This window comes from Branchiostoma floridae, chromosome 15 (genome assembly GCF_000003815.2).
Source record: "Branchiostoma floridae strain S238N-H82 chromosome 15, Bfl_VNyyK, whole genome shotgun sequence".
In the NCBI taxonomy this organism is placed as follows: domain Eukaryota; kingdom Metazoa; phylum Chordata; class Leptocardii; order Amphioxiformes; family Branchiostomatidae; genus Branchiostoma; species Branchiostoma floridae.
The window spans coordinates 19,583,085-19,610,019 of NC_049993.1; the positions used below are offsets into that span (position 1 = coordinate 19,583,085).

A 26,935-nucleotide genomic window follows, 5' to 3' on the forward strand; every position below is an offset into this window, starting at 1 on the left:
AAGAGTTGCAGTGTGAATGTTTTTACATTTTTATTCATATGTACAATACATGCCAATTTGTCAATGCAAACCTGACTGTACTATGCAGTGTATCCTCAAAAATGTATTTCTTGGAATGTAACCCGGCTAATTGAATGCATGAAGAATACCATGCAAATGTTCTGAGATACTAACATACATGCGCACATTGCCAGACGCCCACATCGTCAAGCATCTTGACTGCAACATAATAGGATAATCAGGTACAGGTCATAAGTTGACAGGTCAAGGGTCAGTGATTGAGTCAGACGTGCACACGCGAAAATTTTTATATCACAGGATTTCAACTTCAAGACGTCATCCTGAAGGTCAAGATGTTCCAGAAACCCTTCAGAGTCAAGTCCAAGACGGTCATCCGTGGTTCCGATAGGTAATGATTATGTAAATATTTTTTATTCTCGATATTCTGATGCAACAGTTGCAGTGTATGTATGTGGGGAGGGGGGTCGTTCGGCATTTTGCATCATATTACGCAACCTTTACTAATCGTATAATTTACACATTGAAATAATGAAATAGGAACTTTCTACTGCAGGGAAAAACAATTCTGTTCTTTCTGTAACACAAAGCTTCGTAGCTATCAAAAAAGTACCACACCTTTCTACAACGGGATCAAGTTTGACAACGCAAAAAAAATTATGATGTCATGTCTCATAAATATCAAATATCTCTGACACACACACCTAAAAGTCCTTGGTCTAATTTAGAGTACGTTAAGTACAGGAATTTGAATTTCAGAGGGCATCAAATCAGTTTGTTTAAAAAAATCTTCACATAAATGATTGATTGAGTAAATGGTTGATTGATTGATTGATTGGTTAACATAATAAATGACAAGCTTTGGTATTTTCAAAAGAGTAGCAATGGATATCAATTAACCTATACGTAGCACTGCAATAATGAAGAAGACAACATATAATATTTTCCCGCCCTCTAACAATTTCAAGCAGATGTAGGGAAGGCCCTCCCCTCGCTAACAGAAGACCAGCTGCAGGAGTTGGTACCCACCAAGGCGGACATGTCCATCATGAAGATTTACATGAAGTCATGACAGTAACTTTTGTTTATCCAGGAGGAAACTGAGAGCTGACGTAGCAAAGTCCCTCCACTCACTAACAGAGAAACAACTGTCAGACTTGTTTTGTACACAACATTAGTAGGCATGAGCTTTGTAACAAGTCATATTAACCAGTATTTTGTCTGTTAATGTGTTATCAGGAGGAAACTTCGAGCAGATGTAGGGAAGGCTCTCCCCTCACTAGCAGAAGAACAACTGCAGGAACTGGTACCCACCAAGGAAGACATGTCTACCATGAAGATTTACACTCACTCTGGCAGGAACGTCACGGTCTACTGTCTGGGGAACAACCCTGTCTTCTTTGAGATGGACAAGAACGTCTTCCCTACAGGTCAGAGAATAGACTTTTTCATATACTGAGTCAAAACTGGAATAGTTAGAACGGAGTAGAAACAGAAAGAAACAATATCCTTACTCCTGGATTCGAGCCCGCGTCGAATCCGGGCCGCCAGAACATAAACCGCAAGACGCTAAATCACTATTCTACAAAAGGCTGACAGCTGTTTGGCATGGTCGTTTGGCGGTACTTGAACCACACATAGCTTTTGTTTGAGCACCTTTTACAATTTTAAGCACCACCACCTCCAATGGCCTTGCTGAAGCCATGCAGCCTTGGCATGATACACCAGAAGGGACCTTTGCCCAGTAAGATTAAAAAAGAGATGTCAGATGTAGCAGCCACCTGTTAGAAGTCTATAGCTTAGTATCTAACACTAATCTATAAAGTATTGCCGTCAGTAGATTTGAAAAATCACTGAATGCTTAAATTTTGGGCCTAAGTCACACCTGAATGCTTGTGCACACATAGTCAGAAATGGTTGGGCATAATGTGAAGTGAAATTTGTAAGTGTAGATTCACATTTCTAACAGAACTTCTTCCCCCTTGATATCCCCAGTGTACAGCTTGTGGAGAGTACCTGACATGTTACCCTGTCTCACCACCTGGACTGATGTACTCAAGAACCTCTGTGGAGGGGCAGGTCAGTTCCTTAAGTTCTCATGGTTCCTTAAGAACCTGTGTGGAGGGGCAGGTCAGTTCCTTATGTTCTCATGGTTCCTTAAGAACCTGTGTGGAGGGGCAGGTCAGTTCCTTAAGTTCTCATGGTTCCTTTTAAAAGAACCTGTGTGGAGAGTACCTGACATGTTACCCTGTCTCACCACCTGGCCTGATGTACTCAAGAACCTCTGTGGAGGGGCAGGTCAGTTCCTTAAGTTCTCATGGTTCCTTAAGAACCTCTGTGGAGGGGCAGGTCAGTTCCTTAAGTTCTCATGATGGTTCCTTAAGAACCTGTGTGGAGGGGCAGGTCAGTTCCTTAAGTTCTCATGGTTCCTTAAAGAACCTGTGTGGAGGGGCAGGTCAGTTCCTTAAGTTGTCATGGTTCCTTAAGAACCTGTGTGGAGGGGCAGGTCAGTTCCTTAAGTTCTCATGGCTCCAGGTCCTTAAGAACCTGTGTGGAGGGGCAGGTCAGTTCCTTAAGTTCTCATGGTTCCTTAAGAACCTGTGTGGAGGGGCAGGTCAGTTCCTTAAGTTCTCATGGTTCCTTAAGAAACTCTGTGGAGGAGCAGGTCAGTTTCAGCTCTTGTTTTCAGCTATGAAACTATTTTGAACAGTTATTAAACAACTGAAGACTGCAGTTAGTAAGAAGAAAGAGTATGAAGTGAAATTGCTACCAGAAATGAGCTTTGTTTTGTTTGCTAGTCTTTTCAGTGTATGTATGCCCTAATTTGCTGAAACTACAAGACTTAGTGTTATTGCTGTGCCATTACTTCATCATATTACTGACAAGTGACAACACTGTGTGTGTCCCCTCCTGCAGACCTGATGTTGCCCGGAGTGATACCAGGAGAGGAGGGGCTGCCTGTGATTGAGAAGAACAGCCTGTGTGCCGTCTCACTTCTGGGGAACAGGTAACAGATTACCTCTCTATAGACCCGAGGACATTATACAAGATGTGTATAATGTCCTTGCTAGACCTTAGGTCCTCTGGCAACCTTTTTTGGATAGGTTGACATATCAAATGTCCTCCAGAAGTGTTTTCTTGTGCAGCTAGTAACATTGCCTCCAGATTAATACACTGCAAATACCCTTCACCTCCTGTATCGGTTCATGAATATTTGTGGAAAAGAAGAAAATAATATGTGTTTACTTACTGATGCTGTCCCACCTGTTAAGGTGACATGAACTATGACCTGTACAATTGTTCCGTAACACTTAACTGTTCAAACCTGTTCCTTGTTCCTTGACCCATGTCTTGAGATATTGGTCTATATAATGCTAATTCCAGACCTGTGACTGTCATTCACCTGCAACCATTGACCGCTCTATGAACGCCATAACTCTTTACTCTTGCTGTCCTGTAGAGCCCCCATTGCGGTAGGCAGGACCACGATGTCATCATCTCAGATGCAGGAGTGTGGGATGAAGGGGAAGGGAGTCACTGTGCTGCACACGTACCTGGATCAGCTCTGGTGAGCAACAGTTTATACCCAAACACTCTCAAGATACCTTCCAGGACAAGATCGTCTGTGTTGATAATGCAGAAATTGAAAAGTTTCCTAAGAAGGTAGAGTTAATACTTCAAGATAGAATTAACTCAAGATAGCCCAGGTTACATTCCATTAATTACTCCTCCTGTTCAGGGAACATGGTGACCAGACCCCCCTCCCCACCATGGCTACCCAGCAGTCCTGTCCTGAAGGTCATGTGCCTGACCTTGACTCAGGAGATGCAACATCAGAGGAACAACTGCAAGGACAACTTGCTGCAGAAGCCTCAAGCACCACGGACACTGTACCTATAGAAAACCTGGTCTTAAATGATGACCTTGGTGATGAAGGTGACCTTGAGAAAGTAAATGACCTTGATACAGAGATTACTGTAGGTGGAGTGAAGGATGATGGGAATGAATGTGGAGAGGAAGAAGGAGAGACAAGAGATGAGGAGGATGAGGTATCTCCTGTCGGTAAGACAGACCAATTTCTCTCCCTCTCTACAATTCATCCCTGCCAAGTTTACTTTACAGGGACTATCACATAGATGTTATTAAACCTTTAAGTGTTTTCAAAAGTAGAAGGTACATGTATCAACTTCATGTTAGTGTTGAGGCTAGTAAATGAAATAAGACAACAGCTGTAAATGTAATTAAGCTCCATTAAATTGTATCTGCCACTTTGAAAAACAGTGAGAGATCTCTGGTGCAGCACACCCCTTGTATGCACAGTGTAGACATACAGGGGTGCATTATTATGGGAGATTTGTTGAGACATATTATTGAGGGTGCGGTATATACATGGCCTGGCAGAATTGTGATTAACTTTAAGTTAGTAGATGTTAACTTCTGTTGTTTCTGTTGTTTGACTGATCTGTTTTGTGTTAACGTTATGTGATTCCACAACGCATGTGTTACCTGGCTAAAAAGGCTATAGGATGACTTTTACCCTTACCTATACCTGTTGCATTCCCTCCCCCCCCTTCAGACCAAATGGACTCTCTCCTGTACCAGTGCTTCCTCCACGCCCTGAAGACAAACGTGAAGAAGACTGACCTTCCCCTCCTCACCAGTAAACTCCTTAGAGGCCACATGCAGCCTTGTTGGTGAGTAAGACTTCACATAGTTACTGTGACTTAAGGATTGGCATGTTTGATGGAAGAATAACACCTAAGCTCAAAGGTTTGCATGTAACATTCTTTTTGAACAGTCAAAGGTAACATTGATCATAGAAAACTTATATGTTTTTTTTTCAATTACATGTATAAAAAGGGTAGAAACTGTTAAAGTTGAGTATTTGCTTTGTGATTTTGAGATTTGTGTATACTATTTAAATTAAAGGAATCATGATTCAGAAATATATCTTGATGGCATTTTAAAGTTTTCCAGGTGAACTATAAAAAATAAGGGTATTAAACAGTGGGGATTTCCCACAAGATTTTACATTTTTCTTAATTCGTTCAATTCTTCAAACCCTAAAGTTTGTAGAGCCCAATGGATATATATAGGGCAGCAAGTTCCCTTGCTGTTTCAGTATCAGTTGTTTTCCAGTCACAAGATACCCAGACACAAGGACTGCAGCAGTCAGATTTATTTTAGTATTTTTACTACAACAACACAGCAGTGTAGCCATTCATTCTGGTCCATAAACTTGTAAAGCTTGCAAACTCTGTGGCAGTAAAGAATACTTTTTACACTCAACAATACAAGCCAGCTTGCTGATAGTAGATGAAACCATTATACTAATTAAAAATATCTTAACATCTTGCCTAAAGAAGATTCTTGTAAGATTTCATGTATGAAGTTGCTTTTGTTTACTGCTTTGTACATGGATCTATAGAGAGTGAAATTTGGATACTTCGATACTTTATTCAGCTCATTAGCTATATGTACATAATTTCATCATAAAATCTGTCATAAATGTTGAAGTGGAAGTTTGGAAAATTCAAACTCAACCAGAGTGGTCCCCAACTAAAATGGTTCATTAAAGAAGTATCTGGTTATATAACTGACACTTTTCAGGTTATGTTTCAGTATTTTTTCTATGCCATACCATTTTCCGTCGGCTTGTTAGGAAATATTGTGTTCCTGTACCTAGGATGTTCTGCACTGTTACATGTATCTGTACTTCCTGATACAGTGGTAAACAGTATCAGTAACAAACACATGTCCATCCTCTGTCACAGCCACCCCGTGAGGATTGTTCAGTTTGTCCCTATCACTGCTGATTGTTGACACCCACATGCCATTTGGGTGGAACACCTGAAGCTTCTTACCATGTTCTACCCCACCTACACCAGACCTATCTCCAGCATTTGCCAGAACTATGTTCCCCTTGCTGTCAGCTGACACCCCATGAGGAGTCCACATGTCCTGTGGCTGTGTGCCCCACTGACCAAACTTGTGTTGGAAGTTCAGATTCTTGTCAAACACCTGAACACGGCTGTTTTCTTTATCTGCCACAATGATGTTGTCTTCTTTATCCACACAGACAAAATATGGGCCATTAAACTGCCCCTCCTCCTGCCCCTTCCCTCCCACCTGTTTCACCAGTGTCCCATCTGCCTCAAACAGGAAGATGCTGTGTTTGCCATAATCAGCTACAACAACCCTCCCATCCCTCTGTACTGCCAGGCCATAGGGCAGTGTGCAATATTCACCCAGAGGAAATTTGTGCAGCAGTTTTCCTGATGGGGAAAATTTCTTCACTTCCTTCCCAGAGTTCACCACTATGGTGCCATCAGTCTGAACTGCTAGTCCTCTTGGGTGGGTAGTAGGAAATGAATGACAAAACTTCCCACTCAGATCAAACACCTGAACACGATTGTTGTAAGTATCAGCCACATACAGCCTGTCACCCCTGACTGCTACACCTATAGGCCTGTCAAACTGCCCCTGCTGGCTGCCCTCCTGCCCAAACCTCAGTACAGGGTTGTTACTGCCCACATCTACAGTGATAGAACCCAGGTCCTTCATAATCCCCATACAGACCCCCAGTGTGTGTTTCCCTGACTCCTGAGGTCTCCACTCTCCACCCCAGACCCTCCTAACTCTGCTAGTTTGTCCCTTCCTTGCAGCTAGTGGGGGGCTGGTGTGTGCTGTAGTCTGTATCAGGGTGGTTTTGCCCAGCTGTGGCGAGGTCACCTCTATCTGTGGTGTAACATCCCCACCTGTAAGATCTGCAGTGTTGGTTGTGACTGTGACAGAGCAGGGCAGACTCTCTACTGCTGGTTCTTCTACATGAAGAGTAAATGCGGACAAGGAACCACCAGACACCTGGGATAAGCTGCTGGGTTGAAAGGTCACTTTTGTATTACCTACAAAACTCTTGTGTGTTTGCTGCAAGGGCAGTTTCTGAAGCCTTTCTTCCATTTGCTGCCTCAAGATGTGAAAATCCTTATCATCTTTACAGTCTAAAATATTTTGAGACAATGCTACCTCTTCCTTAGTCTTTCCTAGCTCCATCTGCAATTTCTTTTTCTCCTGAGTCAGTTCCTCTCTCCTGTCTCTGTTGACCTCTTGTGCCTTTTTGACCATCTCATGCTCTTCCAGCTTTAGATTTAGGTTTAGTTGTGACCTCAGTTTTTTGTAGTGCTGTTGGATTTCCTTCTCGACTTCCTGACAGTTCTGTTTGACAGCGCTGATTTCCCGGTCAATAGTCTCCATTTGCCCAGTTATCTTGGAGATGGCTGCTTCGGCTTCTGCTTTGTACTTTGGTGCAAACCTTTTGCCTACATTAGGAACAAATTGGAAATATATATATATATATATATATACATTGTACTTAGAAACCCCGACTCACCCTGTAGTGCTTTAATCTTGAAAGAATCTTTTGTTAGATGACTGTCAATGACATTAGAAAAACACATCTGAGCAACTTGATTACATTATGATTGTTTTTTTTACACATTCAGTGATCACTGTACAAGTTGTAATGTATGTGTGTAAAGCCTCCAGTTAGCCACATGATTTTCTGCCTGCAAAGAATGCACCTTAAATCATAGGTCTAATAAGAAGCAGTGGACTGTCAAGGACAGTCACAAATGTTGTAGTCACTGTACAATTTGGTCACAGGTGGGTACCTATCTGTATCTGTATCTGTATCTATATAGCCGGTATAACCGCCGTTCGGCGTAACACACCAGCTTTGCAGGCACGCGGCGCGGCAGCAGCTGGTTATATTACACCGAACGACTCGTTACCCCTAACTTTTGCACATCTATCTGCAAGCGTTCTTTAACGCATGTAAGTCACGGGCAAAGTCAGACATAAACTTTAAGATACCTTGAAAAACCGTATGACATTGGAAAAACTTTGCCTCTTATTGTTAAACAGCCGATGCTGTAGGGCTGATATCAATTAGTATTTTACCATGGTCAATATTGACCAAAGCTTGCCTTACCCAATGGTACAATGACCAAGGTTGTGAAAACTCATCATCTGCCCTTTTGAATAAAGAAAATTTTACCTTCAGACAATGTCATGTGACTCCCAGCTGATGCGTAGCCTGAATCAGATGACAGAACGCTTCCTGACGAAATGGTGCTTGCCACTGACTGGACACTTGCGACTGACTGGACACTTGCAATGGATCGGATGCTTCCTGCCCTTGTTTTCTGTGTGATCTCCAGTTCTTCTGTATGACTGGAAGTGTCCAGCGATGCCAGGTGTGACGTCACCTGTTCCACCTGCTCTTCCTCAGGATGCTGTGGCTCACCTGGGACAGGTTTAAAATTAGTTTTAAAATTTAGTACATTCAGCTTCCACCTGCCAAACCAAGTAATTTCATTTTTGGAATTTTGAAAAAAGTACAGGTGGTATCTTAGTGACTCCAGTAAAATCCAGACCATATACAGAATATTGTGTTGCAGTTGTTGTGTTGAGTAATAGGCTGCAAGACCTGGGGAAAGCCCTGCAGAAGTCTAGCTTGTGTTGTTGCACACAGACTTGACCATCGGCGGTGAACAGAGTGTCCGTCAGGACAAAAAGGACTGTGATGATGATGATGAATAGGCCATATTAGAATCAATCCCACCCTAAATTTCCCATGACGCACACAAAACTTATCACATCAAACAATAAGTCCTTGAATGTGTACCTTTCTTGAAGAAGTCCCTCCAAGCGGTGTAGTCCTGCTCCAGAACCAGAGTCCTCACCACCAGCTGGTCTCCTCCCTCCAGGCTCCGCATCTCCTCAGTCATCAGCAGCTCAGTCAGGCTGTCAGACAGGCGGCCGCTCGTGCAGGAACCCCAGAAATGGGAAAATTTGGGCTCAGACTCAAACCTCAGAAACAGTATTGCACAACCCCAGTATTTACTGACTATGATGGCCTGTTTTTCTTCGATTTTGTCCTGAAGCTGATCAAACTTTCTTTCCAAACTTTCTTGGGACAAAAATGTTTTTGCTCTCTCCAGTGACTTAACTTGATTTTCTTGATACATGTAAAGTGCTTTAAACTCTTCATCCCTCATTCTACTCTTCAGTTGCAGAACCTGCTCATTTTGATATACTGTGGCCAAAAGATGTGGATTTGGAATCGTGGTTAGCTGGGGTTGTTCTCCAATTGCTATATCAAAACTCCCTTGGAAGCCGGGGTAGATAGCCAGGGCCATGGGCATAGCTGGAAAACAAAGAAACCTGGTTTTTTCTCTGTTATATTTAAAGTTTTATCACATGTTTGAAGTACAAAATGGAACATTTGGCATGCATGTACCTTTCATTTGTCCTTTCACCATCTTTTTGGAGTCTAGGGTATCAGTAAGTGTCCCAAGGAAACAACGTTTAGCCTGTGATGAACAGTTACTGGGCAGTTTTAATCTTCAACCCATACAATGTATGATGTTTCCTGCACTGAAACTGAAAGTCATCCTGTACTTACGCTGCATGAGGGTATGATGTGGTTCACTCATGGGGTCTGTCTGTTGTAGAGCTGCTGCTGCTGCTGCTGCTTGTGCTTAAACAGATAAAACGAACACAACTAAGTTGAGATTTTGGCAATTTTTTTTATTGAGGTAAAGGTAAAGGTAGTCCCATTGCCTTTTTTTGAGGATGTAGGTGTAGTGGTTTGTTATCTGCTGTGTCTAGGGCACGGTATTGGAAGGTGGAGCCCATCCCGATCCATCACCTCCCATCGCCTTTTACCTCCCCAACTGAAATGAGGTACCCATTTTTACATCTGGGTTAAGGGAGGAAGGTCGTGTCAAGGGCTTTTTTAAAGGGCACACAATCGGTATCATGACAGGATTTGAACTCTTCTGCTAATACCATAATTGATATTCATTTTCTAATTCTTATTGTGACTGAAAGAAGATGCATATGTGAGCTTGGAAGTTCTGGATAAAGTCAGTGACAGCTTTACTGCTTGTGGAATACTGAAAAATAAATAAATGCATAGTATAACTTATACTTATACTATAAGATACCATTTCTGTTTTTCAAACAAAATAAACTTAAAACCCCTTTTACATACACCTACAGTTATTTGGGTCATGGAAATGTGTGATCATGACAGTTCTAAAATTCTTGTAGGAGTTACCTGAGCTTATTTGTCTCATCTATTGTCATGTAGAAATTGTTCAGACATACCTTCAGATTCTGCCCTCTGCTGTTGCTCAAGTTCTTCAGCTTCCTTGGCCAATCTTCCTTTCCCCAAACTTTGTAAAAGCTGCACAAGTAACCTTAGATTACCATATCCTATCTTATTGTCTGCCTGTAACAGTCTAAAAATGTCCAGAGCTGTTGCATGTTGCACTCTTGCCGCTCCCAAAATTTCAGGAACCAGCAAGTTCCGTAGCCTTTTTAAGTCGTCATCCGACAAGTTTTCAGAAATCTTGTTGTAGAGCTGGGTTAGGGGTGAAAGTTGGGCCATGGTTGGTGCCTGGATCCAGCAAGATGATCAGACCTCTGGATGTGCATGAAGAAGTTTGATTATTAGTTGGATTATTCCTCTCTTGGCATCCTGATATTTTACTGTTAGACAGTTACAATTTATCACATTAGGCAGTAAAGTTGAGTTCTCAAGTATGCAGACCACAAAAGGGCAATTAAAATGTCATAGTCTCATTCATGAAATCTCATGTTATTCGTTACTCACCTGATAAGGACAATAAGTTGAAAACCAACATGTTGGCCATCGTTACTGGTGAATACTAGACCTTTGACCCTTACAATATTCAGTAGCTGTTTACTGAAGCACAAACCACATCAATCAGAGACTACTGTAAGTAACATGTGACAGGTACAGTACAGGAATGCTTGAGAAACTCTCAAGATTGTTTTTTTTACAAGACAAGTAGAGAAAACCCACCTTAATTTTCCCTGCTAAAGTTGAGTGTGGACCCTGGACCTTCTGGCCTATGAACATTGTACCCTTAAAGCATGCTGGGAAAATCATTGAGTTAATATTAACTTGAAGTAGTTTCCCCAGTCAATAATGTTGACCAGTCTGACTCCCCAAGGTCATGATGTGTACACAGTCACATGCAAGACTTTACCTGCTACTGTTGTGGTCCAATTAGCTTCTGAAAGTGTGCAAATATTTAATATTTAGGTGCTTCAGGACTTTATTTATCTATCATTATACATGTCATTGTTCACTTTTGTACTCCTATTGTACAATATTATAGACTAGTGCTCCAGACCTATTGTAAGAGAACAACCTGGGGAAGACTACTCTCCAAGCAGAGGTTTGGCTTGGCTTTTTTTCTCAGGTTTTCTATTTTGTACCATTATCCTTAATCATTGTAACATGTCAAAAGCAACCAGAGCCAAACCTTTGCTTGGAGAGTACACTAGTTAGAATGGTCAAGCCCAATAGTATATACACTAACTGTATGTGATTGGTTCTCAAGTTGAGGCTGCAGACATCTTGTCCCAACGAACTACATGTTGTACCTGACTGCAAATACTGTTGTTTACCAAGGTTAGCTAACAAGGTTACCTGTAACATTACCTGGCTATTTATGTATTTCTGTCATGTTTAACCAGAGTAGCCCAACTCATGCAGGGGTGTGACCACTGCTTCACAGTGGGGCACTATGTACAGAAGTGTATGTATCCACTACCTTTTGTCAATGACAATGAACAGATCTGTTTGAGAGCAGGTTTTATACCCTAATTATTGGTATGCAAACTTAAGTTAAGGAGGTTAAGACAAATTTCAGTCCAAAGAAAAGTAAGACAAATACAACACATTAGGCTAAATGTAAGATGGCTAGTGACCCTACCTCTGGACTAAGAAGTCATGAGTTCAAATCCCAGCTGTTTTGCTCACCCAATGTGCATGTTACTGGAGTGTAAAGTTCAACTTGCAGTCCTTAAGACAGGACATTAAGCCATGGCTCTCTGTAACTTTTTGCCCATACAATGAATCCTGTCGATGTCAACCATCTCTTCAGCTGCCCCAAACTAACTCTGAACACAGGAAGCGAGCGATGATTGTGTAAGTTTGTTGTGCGTTAGGGCGGTGCTCTGGAACTCCAATATCATCTCACTTCTCTGAGTTAAAATCAACAGTAACGCCTCAAATTATTGTATGAATAGAGAACCTCACTACTGAACACTGATATTATCTATTCATTTGGCTTGGATTATTTTTCAATCATAAATAAGTTAAATCATTTACATCTTTTAGTGTATCATTTCTTTTGTCCTTGTATCTCAGTTATTTGTGAATAGTTGTACGTTAGACTGAGTCACATTTCTGACATACTAGGTTTCTTTTGACTTGTACCATTACTATAAGGCAGCAAGCTTCTTTGCTGTTTAAGTATCAGTGTTCCAGTCACAAGATGCACAGACACAAGGACAGCAGCAGTCACATTTATTTTAGTCTTTCACCTCACTCACCTCACCGGTCCCATAGCCTCACCGGCCATAGGGGCAGCAATGCCATCAACGTTTCTAAGTTTTCCATCTCCTTCTATCTTCAGCCAGGGTTTCTAGCTGATGTACTGTTTGTCCCGACCATTCTTTCAGGTCACTAGTCCAAGTCCGTCATGGACGTCCCCTAGGTCTTACACCCTCCGCCCTACCTTGCAGTATAGTGTGCGTCAGAGTGGCCTTTGCTCTTGTAGCGTGGCCAAACCACTGTAACTTCTTTTTTTTCACAAGCAAAAGGAAACTGGGACATGGGCCTGCCAGGGCATTAACACGCTGCATGACTTCTCTGTAGTGTGCGATGACCAGTGGACCCGAAGTAGTCTTCGGTAGCAGTTCATCTTGAATGCATTAATCCGTTTTACAATCTCAGCGTTAAATTTCCATGCCTCAGCTCCATATAGGAAGACTGATAACACAAGGGAGCGTAGTAGTTGGATTTTTGTTTGCGGGGAAATGTTATGGCTATTCCAGATGTGTTTTAATCTTGACAATACGGAAGTTGCCTTGGCTATTCTGACCTTTATCTCTCTTACTGAGCTACAGTCCTCTGTCTGAAGACTCAAAATCTCCATACAATGAATCCTGTCGATGTCTTTACAAGTCACAAAAACAACAGACTACAACACACTGCAGTGTAGCCATTCATTTTGCTCCATCAACTTGTAAAGCTTGAAATTCAATGGTTGGTAGGAAAGCTTTCTACACTCAACAATACAAATCAGCTTATTGATAGTAGATTTAAACATTTTTTATACTAATTAAAAACTCTTGTCTAGATTTAGATTCCTGTGATTTTTCATTACATGTAGTCATCCCAGCTTAAAGCCTATTATTGTCTGATGACATTAAATGTCAGTAGTTGAGTCTTGATATTCATATAAGATTTTGAATAAAATAGTCTCAGAAAGAACAGTTTTCTCTTTAAAGTGAGTCAGTCTATCAACTGTTATGAGTTACATGTATCTTAAGTCTATACTTAGTCTAGTGTTTAGTTATGTTCTTATCATTGATAAGATATAATTTCTTTTTACATTTATTTAAAAGTATATTATACAGATTGATTTCTCAAAATATCAAAAGCAGTTACTGATAGACAATTCGATTGACTCTAGAAATTAGCACATTAGAAAGGAAAAGGAATATTCAAGTGAAAGAGCTGGTGTTTGCTGGTGTTTGCTGGTGTTTGTGTTGGACGTTTATACCGGCTATACAAAACAGAATGATACAGAATGATACAGAAATATTTGAAAACTTGCCAAACTCAATCAGAATGGCCCCCAACTATATCCAGTCCTTAAGCTGTAAATGAGAGAAGCTCCTGGCTATTCAATGCTTTTCAGTCTTATTTAGTGGGTTTGTTAGGAAATCACTACAAATGATAGGTCTTGTTTTGGATCGTTCTGTATTATTACATGTATCTGTACTTCCTGATACAGTGATCACCAGTATCAGCTACAAACACATGTCCATCCTCTGTCACAGCCACCCCGTGGGGAAGGTTCAGTTTGTCCCCATCACTGCTGATTGTTGACAACCAGGTACCGTCTGGGTGGAACACCTGAAGCTTCTCACTATGTCCAACACCATCAATTATACATGTACCCCCGATGTTTGCCAGAACTATGTTCCTCCTGCTGTCAGCTGACACCCCATGAGGAGCAAACATGTCCTGTGACTGTATGCCAAACTGACCAAACTTGTGTTTGAAGTTCAGACTCTTGTCAAACACCTGAACACGGTTGTTGCCTTTATCTGCCACAATGATGTTGTCATCTTTATCCACACAGACAAAAGTTGGCTGGTGAAACTGCCCCTCCCCCTGCCCCTTCCCTTCCACCTGTTTCACCAGTGTCCCATCTGCCTCAAACAGGAAGATGCTATGTTTGCCTAGATCAGCAACAACAACCCTCCCATCCCTCTGTACTGCCAGGCCATAGGGGTTTGTGCAATATTCACCCAGAGGAAATTTGTGCAGCAGTTTTCCTGATGGGGAAAATTTCTTCACTTCATTCCCAGATCTCACCACAGTAACTATGGTGCCATCAGTCTGAACTGCAACTGATCCAGGGTTTGTTGTAGTGGAAAATGAGTAACAAAACTTCCCACTCAGATCAAACACCTGAACACGCTGGTTGGCAGTATCAGCCACATACAGCCTGTCCCCCCCTGACTGCTACATCTACAGGAGTGTTAAACTGCCCCTGCTGCCTGCCCTTCTGCCCAAACCTCAGTACAGGGTTGTTACTGCCCACATCTACAGTGAGAGAACCCAGATCTTTCTTACCCCCCATACAGACCCCCAGTGTGTGTTTCCCTGACTCCTGGGGTCTCCACTCTGCACCCCAGACCCTCCTAACTCTGCTGGTTTGTCCCTTCCCTGCAGCTAGTGGGGGGCTACTGTGTGCTGTAGTCTGTATCAGGGTGGTTTTGCCCTGTGGTGAGGTCACCTCTATCTGTGGTGTAACATCCCCACCTGTAAGATCTGCAGTGTTGGTTGTGACTAATGTGACAGAGCAGGGCAGACTCTCTACTGCCAACTCCTGTACATCTATAGTCAGTCTGCTGTCTTTTTGAACCTTCTGTGCCTTTGTGACAATTCCCAGTTCTTCCCCCTCAGGTTTGAAGCTGTGCTCTTTGATCTCTTTTTGCTCCTGTTCATCTTGCTGTCCTGTAGCCGTGAGTTTCCTGCCAAGGTTCTCCACTCCCAGGGTTATCTCAGAGACTCCTGCTTCGACTGAGGCTTTGGACTTTACTGTAGATGTGTCCATTTCTCTGGGATCCCGAATTTGTCTCCCTGCCAGGAAGAAAATTGTTAAAATTTTCTATCGTAAGTGGATGAAGAAATATTAAAACTTGACTTCTTGACATACATAGTACTGTGTCAGTGTATGACAACTGAGCTACTAAACAACACTTCGTACGGTATTCCGTCAATCAAACATGAAAAGACATGTCTACCAGTATAAAAAATGCAACTTTGATAACCTACGACAAAGTCTCAGAGACACTCTCTGTTCTCAAGGCTTTGTAGAATCTGATAGCATTGATGACTGTTGGGATATGTGGTTACAATGTTTGTGTGGCTTGGTTGAAAACCATGTACCAAAAGCCAAAATAAAAAATTCTTATTCCATGCCATGGTGTGTCTGCCATCTTAGAAATAAGAAGTTGACTGCATGGCGAAGGGCAAAAAAACTAATCGCCCAGCCCACTGGCATAAGTTCCGGAAACTCAGAAATGGTCTACAAAAACTTATTCATTACAAGTACAAACTGTTTCTTGAGAACTTGGGATCCTTGGTCAATAATAATCCTAAGAAGTTTTGGACTTTCTTTAAAAATAAAACAAAATCACATTGCCTGCCACAAATTCTGAAATACAAACATTATCAAGGAACGACACCTACTGATAAAGCAAGTCTGTTTAACAAGTTCTTCTTCTCTGTTTTTACTACCCCTGTAGTAAATCAGCCTCTCCCTGAGATCAGTGCTTGGAGACATCCCTTCCTCGGCAACATTGACTTTACAATCAAGGAAGTTCTAGATGTCTTGCTTACCTTAGATTGTACAAATTTAAAGCTATTGGCCCTGACTCTATATCCCCAGTGATCCTACATGAGGGTGCACATGTATTAGCTCCTCAACTTACTGCCATCTTCAACAAAAGTATTCAATCGGGCATAGTTCCAGCTAAATGGAAGGAAGCCAACGTCTGTCCCGTCTTTAAGAAAGGCAGTAAAGACTCTGTTGAAAATTATAGACCCATTTCCTTACTCAGTGTAGTAAGTAAGGTTATGGAACGTTGCATTTTTAACCGTATTTTCCCTCACCTTCAAGACCAAATTCACCCACTACAACATGGCTTTATTAAAGGAAAATCTACTACTACTCAACTATTGGAAACCTTTCAAACCGTCGGGACAACTTTGGATCACAGTGGCCAGATAGATATAATTTACCTCGACTTTTCCAAAGCTTTTGACAGCATTCCACATCACCTTCTTGTACACAAACTTAAGACATTTGGATTCCACTCGAATCTCCTAAATTGGTTCTCTGATTATCTGTCTAATAGAAGACAACGAGTAGTTATTGAAGGAGTTTTTTCAGACTGGCTTCCTGTAATGTCCGGAGTGCCACAAGGTTCCATTTTGGGACCTCTACTTTTTTTACTTTATATTAATGACCTGCCCTCTACTATAGAATGTCCCATGGCCCTTTATGCTGATGACTCAAAATGTTACAAGCAAATTTCATCACCAGCTGATTGTATTTGCCTTCAATTGTATTGACAACATGGTCGAATGGAGTGTCACATGGATGATGAAATTTAATACCTCTAAATGTAACGTGCTCACTATCTGTAGGTCTAAAACACCAGTGCTCTATGACTACGAAATTGAGGGACAAGTGCTCTCATCAGTTACGGAATTTAATGACCTAGGTGTAACTATGTCCAACTGCCTATCTTTTAAGAGTCACATAAAAAACATCACAGCTAGTGCCAACTCGACCCTCGGCTTTATTAAGAGATCCGTTGGTTACCATGCCCCTGCAAATGTTAAGAAAATCCTATATATTACACTAGTTAGGCCCAAACTTGAATATTGCTCGTTGATCTGGTCCCCCCACACTCATAACTTAATTACTTCCCTTGAAAAAGTCCAGAGACGTGCCACAAAATATATCCTTAACAACCATACAACTGATTACAGGGATAGACTGATCTACTGCTCACTCTTACCGCTATCTTACCGCAGAGAATTATTAGACTTATCCTTTCTATTTAAATGTTTCTTGGGACAGTACGGTATTGACATTCATCGAATATATAAGTTTTCCACTCACATCCCTAAGATCCAACTCACAGGCCAAGCTCCAGCCCCCAAAATGTCTCACCACTACATTTAAAAACTATTTCTTCCAAAGAATCGTTCACATCTGGAACGCTTTACCCCTCAACATTAGAACTCTAAAACTTTCCCCAGTTGTTACAATTAACTACCTTTAAGAAAGCAATCCTAGCTCACTATCTCTCTCTTACCAACGACAGATTTAACCCCAACGACGTATGTACTTGGGTCACCTACTGTCAATGTCCCAGTTGTACACCTTTCTAGATATTTCATATTTCATTTTACCATTATTTCTATGATTTATTTCTTTATATTTGTTATAATTGCATATTTGCTTTTGTTGTCGTTGACACAATCATTGTTATTATTATTATTTGATTGTACAATTGTGTAATTATTTATTATCATTGTGATTATTTTTCTATCATTGTATAATTTAGTTGCACGGGAGGCAACTAGTAAAGGTCATAAAGTACCTGTTTTTGCCTCCCTACCATTTTGTGTAAATACATATGGTGAAGTTCAAATAAATAAATAAATAAAACACTATTAGTGATATGAGACTACAAACAGAATTACAAAATGATATCAATAACAATGCAGTCATGTATGAGTGATCAGGTCTCACATTTGGAATAACGTATATAATAAAATTAATTGACCTAGTTATGATCTAATTGTATCTTTTAGTTTTTACTAAAAGTACTTTTGAATTGACAGTCTATAAGGGCATAATGGTTTTAGCAAACACATCTGGTCAATTACTGCATGTTGGTTTGAGTGTCAACTACTGTAGATGCTGATTGAAAGCTTTTTAAATTGATAGCTAAACTTGCTCAGCATAAATCAAACTTATGTGTACTTTGTAGCATTTAAAAAAAAAGGTATTTATATCGATATCATTAGTCTGAATGGACTGTGGTTTCAAATTGTAATGTTTTCAAACTACTACAATTAGAAACCACCATCTGTCAACTTGATATCTTCGATACCCAGTTTATAAATTTAAAGCAGTTCGGATGTAGGTTACCCCGCAGATAAAGGTTAATTAGCATTGGGAATATTTTTTGTTTTTGTTTTTGCTATTAAATGCACCAAGTTGAAAACCTCACACACCTTCTTTCCTCTGCTCTTGTTCAAGTTGTTCAGCTTCGTCGGCCAATCTTCCAATCCCCAGACTTCTTAAGAGCTGCGCAAGGAATCGTAGTTTGCCCTTCCCAATCTTGTTCTCATCCTCTAACATGTTGAACATTTCAATCGGTGTTGCTTGTTCCACTTTTGCTTTTCCGAGACCTTCACGTGCGAGAATGGCCCGTAGATTTCTAACTTCTTCTTCTGACAAGCTGTTAGAAATCTTCACAAACAGCTTGGTTAGGGCAGAAAGTTCAGGTTCAGCCATGGTTGGGATGTAGCAGTTTCCTTCAAGGTGTATCTGATGTCTTGGAGCAACAAAAATAAGTTTTAGTTAGTCTTCTACTTCAAGTTTAAGATAGTTTTGATTGGTTTAAACTTGTAGTTACTGTACGATAAACTTGAAATTGGCAACATATTTTTGATCATGATGTCAGATTGCAACAGAAGTTACAAATTAATGTTGCATGATATTCAGATTACAACAGCAGGTACCATGATATTCAGGTTACATTTATAGGAGGTACCAACTTGAGATATTCAGACTACAGGAGGTATTATGATGTGCAGGAAGATAGGAACACATAACTTTTAGATAGAGCCACTGTGACATTAGATACATGACTCAAAAACATCTTTTAAGTCTTGTGATGATGGCTTTAATGATTTAATCACTCATTGTTGTTACTTCAGCCAAAGTGTCTTCATGTGTATTTGCCTCTTCATATTAGTTATCAAGGAGTACATGACTGTGCATAATTATTGATATATAAATTTTGGTCGTAGTCTGCTGTCCACCCTGCAGATGCCTATCAGTCTCCACTTTATCCTGCAGTTCGTTACAATGTTCGTAAGCTCCTGTCATGTTCTGCTAGTGGCCAATAGTTAAAGTTGAATCACTCAGGTCTAAGTCATTCAAGGAGCAACAAAAATGGCCACAATTAATGTAGTGAAGAGACTTTGACCCCTCTTTGTGCTCTATCTCAGCCAACCGTACTGTGACTCAGTTATTTATAGACTACTGTAACAAGCATGTCAATGAAGCCAACACAGGCCTCAATGATGGCACAGGTTAGGGAAGAGTCATGTATGTCATAGGAGCCTCACCTGTATAACTTTGTGGTGAACTTGCTTCACCAGAGTCCTGCAAGGCTTGGGCGGTCCAAGTGTGCCGAGAAATGTGGGTAAATATTAACCAGAGCTGCTTACCTGAGGTCACACAAGTAAACATGACAGACCTTTTTTTAAAACACTTATTGTTGTGGTCCAGCTACAAAGTGTTCATTGTTACTTTCATTCAAAAGCGGCCTCAAACTAGTCTTTAATTAGCTTACTGCAGAGAAATGAGTTAGATATTAACCAGAGTTGCTTCCCTATTAAGGTCAAATGTACACAGTCACGTGACAGACACAAACAATAACACTGTTGTGGTTGATTATGAAGGACTACATGTAAGTGTGTGTTGATTCAAATATGAATTGTGATCTCAAAGTAGTTAACCTTGTCAAAGACCTAATCTTCCACTTAGTGTGGTAGAGAAGACAGTATGTTCAGTTCTTTTATGAGTTCACTAATTGTATGGAAAAATTCTCCGAGCTCTTTTTAACGAGAACAATTAACAGGCTCCAATTAACATACCATGGCTTAACGTCCCGTCCTAAGGACTAAAGCCCTTCCCAGTTAGTGTGCATGTTAATTATTTGAGCGACATACATGATCACCAGTATGAGTAACAGTTGAAGTGTGCGGAGAAATGAGGGTAAATATTAACCAGAGCTGTAACGTTATACCTGAGGTCACACAAGTACACATGACAGACTTTTTTTTAAAAACACTCTTACTGTTGTGGTCCAGCTCACTAAATGTGCATAATGTATATTTGGTGTGAAATGCTATCTCATACTTTTTTGTTTGTTTTTAATTAGCTCGCTGAAGAGCTAATCTACTACCAGTCATGAGTAAAAAGGGAGAGACCATGCAGACTATTTACAGGTTCATTATTATTTAGTACATTGTACCAGCCTGAGGGAAATTTCCCTAGCTCTTTCCAACAAGTATGATGAACACTGGCCCACAGCTTGATGTCACTTCTAAGAACTGCAACTCTTTCTCTTATGCATGTTGAGTCACATTTCTGACATACTAAGTTTCTTTTGGCTTGCACCATAACTATTGGACAGCAAGTTTCCTTGCTGTTTCAGTATCAGTTTTTCAGTCACAAGATGCACACTCAGACACAAGGACAGCAGCGGTCAGATTTATTTCAGTCTTTACAAAGTCAAGAAAGAAGTTCAACACAACAGTGTAGTCAATTCTGGTACATCAACTTGCAAAACCACTTAATGATTAATGATGGGAATTTTATACTTGTGACATGTGTATGTCAGTTAGTGATGACAATCACCATGCATAAATCATGAAAATGTGCAAGTCATTTGCATAAAATTTACAAAAGCTAAACTTAAAACTCAATGGCTGGTAGGAATACTTTGTACACTCAGCAATACCAATCAGCTTGCTGATAGTAGATTTAATCATTTATACTGAAATATTCTGATACCATCTAAATGAAGATTCCTGTGAGATTTCATTATTTCTTTTTTTTGTTTAGAAATATTCTTAACATTTTACAATGCAGAGGGGATAACAGTGGATGTTCACCTTTACTAGTTGCCCCCCCCCCAACCATACATGTAACACAACAATAAAACAGTAATATCAACTAACATTGCATGTAGTTATCCCAGCTTTAAGTCTAATATCATTCATTGTCTGATGGTATCAGATATACCATCGATATTTGGAATCTTGATTTTACACAGTAAGTCTTAGAAAGAACATTTCTCTTTAATTAAAGTATGTCAGTCTATAAACAGTGGTTACACATGATGAGTTTTTCAGTCAGGTGATTGGACCTATTCCAGACTAATGCTTACTTTAGAAATTCTCCACATCTAGCTTTATTTCTCAAGCTATTCTACTAGCAAAAGTTATTTTTTAGTTGCTATGTACATTGATTGACACTAGAAATTGATACAAAGAAACTATAATATATAATGTTATCATTTTTTCATAAAATCCATCTTTAATATCTAAGTGGAAGATTGGAAATCTTGTCAACCTCAATCAGACTGATCCAAATTAATTATCCAGTCCTAAAAGTAAATAAAAGATTGAAGTATCTGGTCATTTAACACTTTTCGTGCTGTTTCAGTAATTCTTTTTATTGAAAAATTCCTTTTCAGTGAGCTTCTTAGGAACTACCATGATCCTGTTGCATGTTTTGTACCGTTACATGTATCTGTACTTCCTGATGCAGTCGTCACCGCCATCAGCTACAAACACATGTCCATCCTCTGTCACAGCCACCCCGTGGGGAAGGTTCAGTTTGTCCCCGTCACTGCTTATGGTGGAAACCCATGTACCATCTTTGCGGAACACCTGAAGCTTCTTACCATTAGCCAGAACTATGTTCCCCCTGCTGTCAGCTGACACCCCATGAGGGCCCCACATGTCCTGTGGCTGACTGCCTTTCTGACCAAACTTCTGTTTAAAGTTCAGATTCTTGTCAAACACCTGAACACGGTCGTTATCTTTATCTGCCACAATGATGTTGTCTTCTTTGTCCACACATACAAAACCTGGCTCATCAAACTGTCCCTCCCCTCCCACCTGTTTCACCAATGTCCCATCTGCCTCAAACAGGAATATGCTGTGTTTGCCTGGATCAGCTACAACAACCCTCCCATCCCTCTGTACTGCCAGGCCATAGGGTTCTGTGCAGTATTTACCCAGAGGAAATTTGTGCACCAGTTTTCCTGATGGGGAAAATTTTGCAACTTCCTTCCTAGACGTCACCACTATGGTGCCATCAGTTTGAACTGCAAGTCCTGTCGGGTCATAAGTAAAAAATGAGTGATAAAACTTCCCACTCAGATCAAACACCTGAACACGATGGTTATCAGTATCTGCCACATACAGCCTGTCCCCCCTGACTGCTACATCTATAGGAGTGTCAAACTGCCCCTGCTGGCTGCCCTCCTGCCCAAACCTCAGTACAGGGTTGTTACTGCCCACATCTACAGTGTGAGAACCCAGGTCCTTCCTACCCCCCATACAGACCCCCAGTTTGTGCTTCCCTGACTCCTGAGGTCTCCACTCTGCACCCCAGACCCTCCTAGCTCTGTTGGTTTGTCCCTTCCCTGCAGCTAGTGGGGGACTACTGTGTGCTGTAGTCTGTATCAGTGTAGTTTTGCCCTGTGGTGAGGTCACCTCTATCTGTGGTGTAACATCCCCACCTGTAAGATCTGCAGTGTTGGTTGTGACTGTGACAGAGCAGGGCAGACTCTCTACTGCCGGTTCCTCTACATTTATACTGAATCCAGCTGACTCCTTGACCTCTTTTCTCACCAGTTCACACTTCCCTCCTGTAGCTGTGAGTTTCCTTCCAAGGTTCTCCACTCCCTGGGTTATCTTAGAGACGCCTGCTTTGACGGAGGCTTTAGGCTTTACTGTAGATGTGTCCATTTCTGTGGGATCTCCTGCCAGGAAGAAAGTTGTTATAGATAGATTGGAGCATGTCAAAATTTGTATGAAACTTGTCAGTATTGTTATTTTTTGCTAAAAGTACTTTATTTACCGTACTGGTCTATAGGACTTCGTGCATATTGGTTTCATCCCCATCTGGTCGTGGCATATTGGTTTAAAATACACAATCTAATCAACTCAACTCATCATCAACTCAACTCAATGACTGATCAGCCGCCTTTCAATACCATGCCCTAGACACAGTTGACATAACTACCCACTTCCCCTGTGTATATGGCTGCCTCAAAAGGTTATAGGACTACCTTTACCCTGTAATGTGTCTAATAGTATCGTAGTTGGATATCAGCCAGCATCTGAGGATATTTTTTAATATGACAAATCTAGAGTTTGTTACTTGCTTACATCAAATTTCAATCAAATATACAAATGTACCTTCTGTCTTCTGCTCTTGTTCGTGTTGTTCAGCTTCATTGGCCAATGTTCCTTTCCCCAAACATCTCAAGACCTGTACAAGGAATCGTAGATTGCCCTTGTTGATTTTATTGTCTGCTTCTAACATGTTGATCATCTCAAGTGGTGTCGCTTGTTCCACTCTTCCCTGTCCAAGACCTTCACGTGCAAGAATGGCCCGTAGATTTCTGACATCTTCTTCTGACAAGCTGTTAGAAATCTTGATGAACAGCCGGGTAAGGGCGGAAAGTGCTGGTTCAGCCATGGTTGGTTTGTAGCAGTGGTTCCTTCAGGGTGTTTCAGGGGTCTGGAGATACAGAAACAAGGTTTAGTTAGTTTTCTTCTTAACAGCGCTAGCCGGACAGAAATGGCCAATGCCGCTATGGTGGTAGTTATACCGACTGACATCATTTTAGTTTTTTTTGGCAGTAAAACCCTCTCAACATACCCTCATACGCGTGCATGTCAGCAACAGGGCACTCCTGCCCACCAACCTGGGTAATATGTGGCGTCCTCTGCTTCCGACATGAATGAAATTATGCAGGGGGAGGGGGTGGATATAGTGTCAAAACAGGGCAGGACTTTTGGATCCTAATACAAGCCAGACAAACAGGGCAGGTCAGAAACTCTATGCGTGCTTGCTGGCTGACCATGATTATACAACTGTTTCACAGACCAAAATTTACACAAACCTGTTCCAAAATGTTAAAAACAGGAGCCAAGTTTTCCCACAGCCTTTTCAGTTGCTAAATCAACTTAACCCTTTTCTGGCCCCTTTGCCTGCAGGAAATTGGGCCATATTGTTAGATAGTAAACATTCTACCTGGCCTCTGCAAATACCATAAACACAGGCTACACATTGTCAAACTGCTGACGCTTGTGCCAGGTACATGTATGCAAGCATAATCTACAGCACCGCTCAACCGTGTCGAAAATACATTATGATGGCAGCCTTCCTAAGGTTCTGGTTCAGAGTTTTTTTAACAATTTGGAGCCGATTTGACTGCCTCTCAGAAAAGCACTAGCACTTCTCAAAACATCAGTTTTTGGACAATTCAATGTTTCGGATAGAAAAGGGTGCCTTGTCGCTGACCGTCAGACTCAGTAAACATTTTCTGTAGAAATGTTATTTTTGGTAAAAACCATCATTAAAATACAATTATCACCCAGAAATTGCTAATTTGGGGGCTTTTTTTACAGGCCGCTACATGGAAAAAACGAATTTTCCTGGGATAAAGACTAATATGGCAATGAAGGTCAAGAGTTCTTCTGTATACTGAGCAAAAAGGAAGAAAAGTTATCTGATACGTTTTCCGCAAGCTCCGATGGTGCTAAAACACCCAAAACGCACATAGAACGCACAATCTGGGTAATCAGGCGACGAAACGCTTTACCTCTATCGCGCGCACTAATACCAAGAAATGTTCGCTGCACGATCAAATCTCCGACACCATAAAACGCTACGAACAACAATCATTTGGAGAAGTAAAAAAGATTATACATTGCTAATGCGATAGCCGGAAAATCTAGAGCCAAAACTATAGAGACAACCTCTGATTTGCGTCTTATTCTTAGGGACTATTTAGATATCTGGTCACTTGAAATTCTGAACCGGAACCCTAAGGTGCCATGTACTGATGTAGGGCATCTACAATGGCTCTCTGTTTTACTGTTTCGTAACGTTTATTGCCATTGATTGTACAATTTGTACATTTTACAAGCTTTTGCTTCATATGAACGACAACAAAATTATATTTTATTGAATGTTGTAGTGCCACAGACTATATGTTATAGTTCTGTTAATAGTAGGTTTGGACCACCACCTATGTAACACATAGGTTCCGCTACTAGATACGTCACGTACAACATTGTGCCTTTGTCCACTATCATTAGTCTGGCACGATAGTTGTCAGCATGACATTGTGATGTTCCTTCCTGTCGCCATGATCTCACCACTGTTTTGCAGACAAGAACAAGACCAGAATTAGCAGAAATCTGGTCCAAATACCTTAAACTGAATGCGGTCCAACACATGAAGGTTATCTATTCCTACAACCTTGTGTTGTGAAACGAACTTACTTTCAGGGCCCCGGCTGCCTTCTGTGCCTCTGGGTGATTGAACCGTAAACATTCTACAATGTCAGGGCTCAAAATACTTTTTTCTGCATACCTACACGCAGGTGCAGGTAACATTGGAAATTACCTGCACCAGACAAATTTTACATGCACCACTCACTACATGGCCAGTGCAGGTTAGGTGCAGGTAGACACCAGAAATACCTGCACAGCTCCAATTCTACCTGCACTAACCTGCATATGCAGGTGGTATTTTCAGCCCTGTACATTGTACCTGACTAGTGCAAATACCGTGATCAGTCAGGCTAAACGGATACAAATGTAGGTGGCTGAACCTTGTGGAGTTCAGGTAACCACAGGAAGCAAGTAAATTAAGTTGTGTTTTGGCAAATTTTGTCATGTATGTTTGTAGATGATTGAAAATGTAGACATGGATCATTTGTTGATATCAAATTATATGAACTTTGTCTTTTTTTACAGTCCTGCTGATAAGTCTCTAGATCTGAAGAAGTCAAGTTATAAAAAGGTAACTTTGATCAATAAAGATTGCACCCTTTTGTTATGTAATACTGGACTTGACTCTTGATAATCACTATTTTTATGAAACCCATATGAATGAAAAGAGTTTTCTTCTTTACACAACCTACTTTAATTCTTCAATAAAAGTTTCGACGACCATCTGTCGTCTTCATCAGTACAAAATAAACTATTTACGGAAGTTACGATGATTATCATATTAATATCTTAAAGTTTATGTCTTAAATATTTGAGTGCAACTAAAAATGCATGTTTGTTACTTTGTAACAAAAGGGGTCACAGTGTATATTATGTAATTATAATGTACATGACTGCACATGTATATAGTTCTTACATTACATCGCCAAAATCACATCCAACTTGGATGCAGTTCACAAGATTACAAGTTACAGATAGCATATTCTTATTCCCCCTCCTCAGCTGTCCAAGTTCCTCCAGGCCATGCAGACCCAGGGGTTAATCCAGGTCAAGGAGCTGTCCAAGGGTGTGGAGAGTGTGGTGGAGGTCAACAGAGGTCATGAAGAGTAAGATATTCTCTAAGTTTTCTGACATTTCATCCAACAATCTCTTGTTAATAAAAACATTGTTGTGCAGTTGTAGCAGTCTAAGGGCTGGAATATGCTTTCTGACTATTGGCACTTTCAAAGGCTAAATATCTCTCTAACACTAACACTGCAACCTTGCCAACTATGACCAGATTATAGTTTAAACCACTGGTAGTGAAGACAAGACTCAATTTCATCTCAGATTGATTTATTTCTTTATTGGTTAATTTTTGCATGTAACATTACTGTACAGAGACAATAAAGGCATAGGCAGATTGTTGATGTCTCACATAAAGTTAAAAAAAAC

At 40.8% G+C, this 26,935-nt stretch overlaps 2 protein-coding genes across 3 annotated transcripts in view; both read left to right on the forward strand.

Annotated features, from left to right (window-relative positions):
- The window catches only part of LOC118431816 (protein Asterix-like), a 35,043-nt gene that overhangs the window by 6,544 nt on the left and 1,564 nt on the right, over nt 1–26,935 (forward strand). The window lies entirely within an intron of this gene.
- On the forward strand, nt 259–26,607 carry LOC118431814 (eukaryotic translation initiation factor 2D-like). Its single transcript, XM_035843193.1, has 8 exons — nt 259–409; nt 1,258–1,448; nt 2,014–2,097; nt 2,935–3,025; nt 3,479–3,586; nt 3,758–4,080; nt 4,595–4,712; nt 26,504–26,607. Exons 1-8 carry the CDS (start codon nt 354–356, stop codon nt 26,541–26,543), a joined length of 1,011 nt encoding a protein of 336 aa, XP_035699086.1. The 5' UTR covers nt 259–353; the 3' UTR covers nt 26,544–26,607.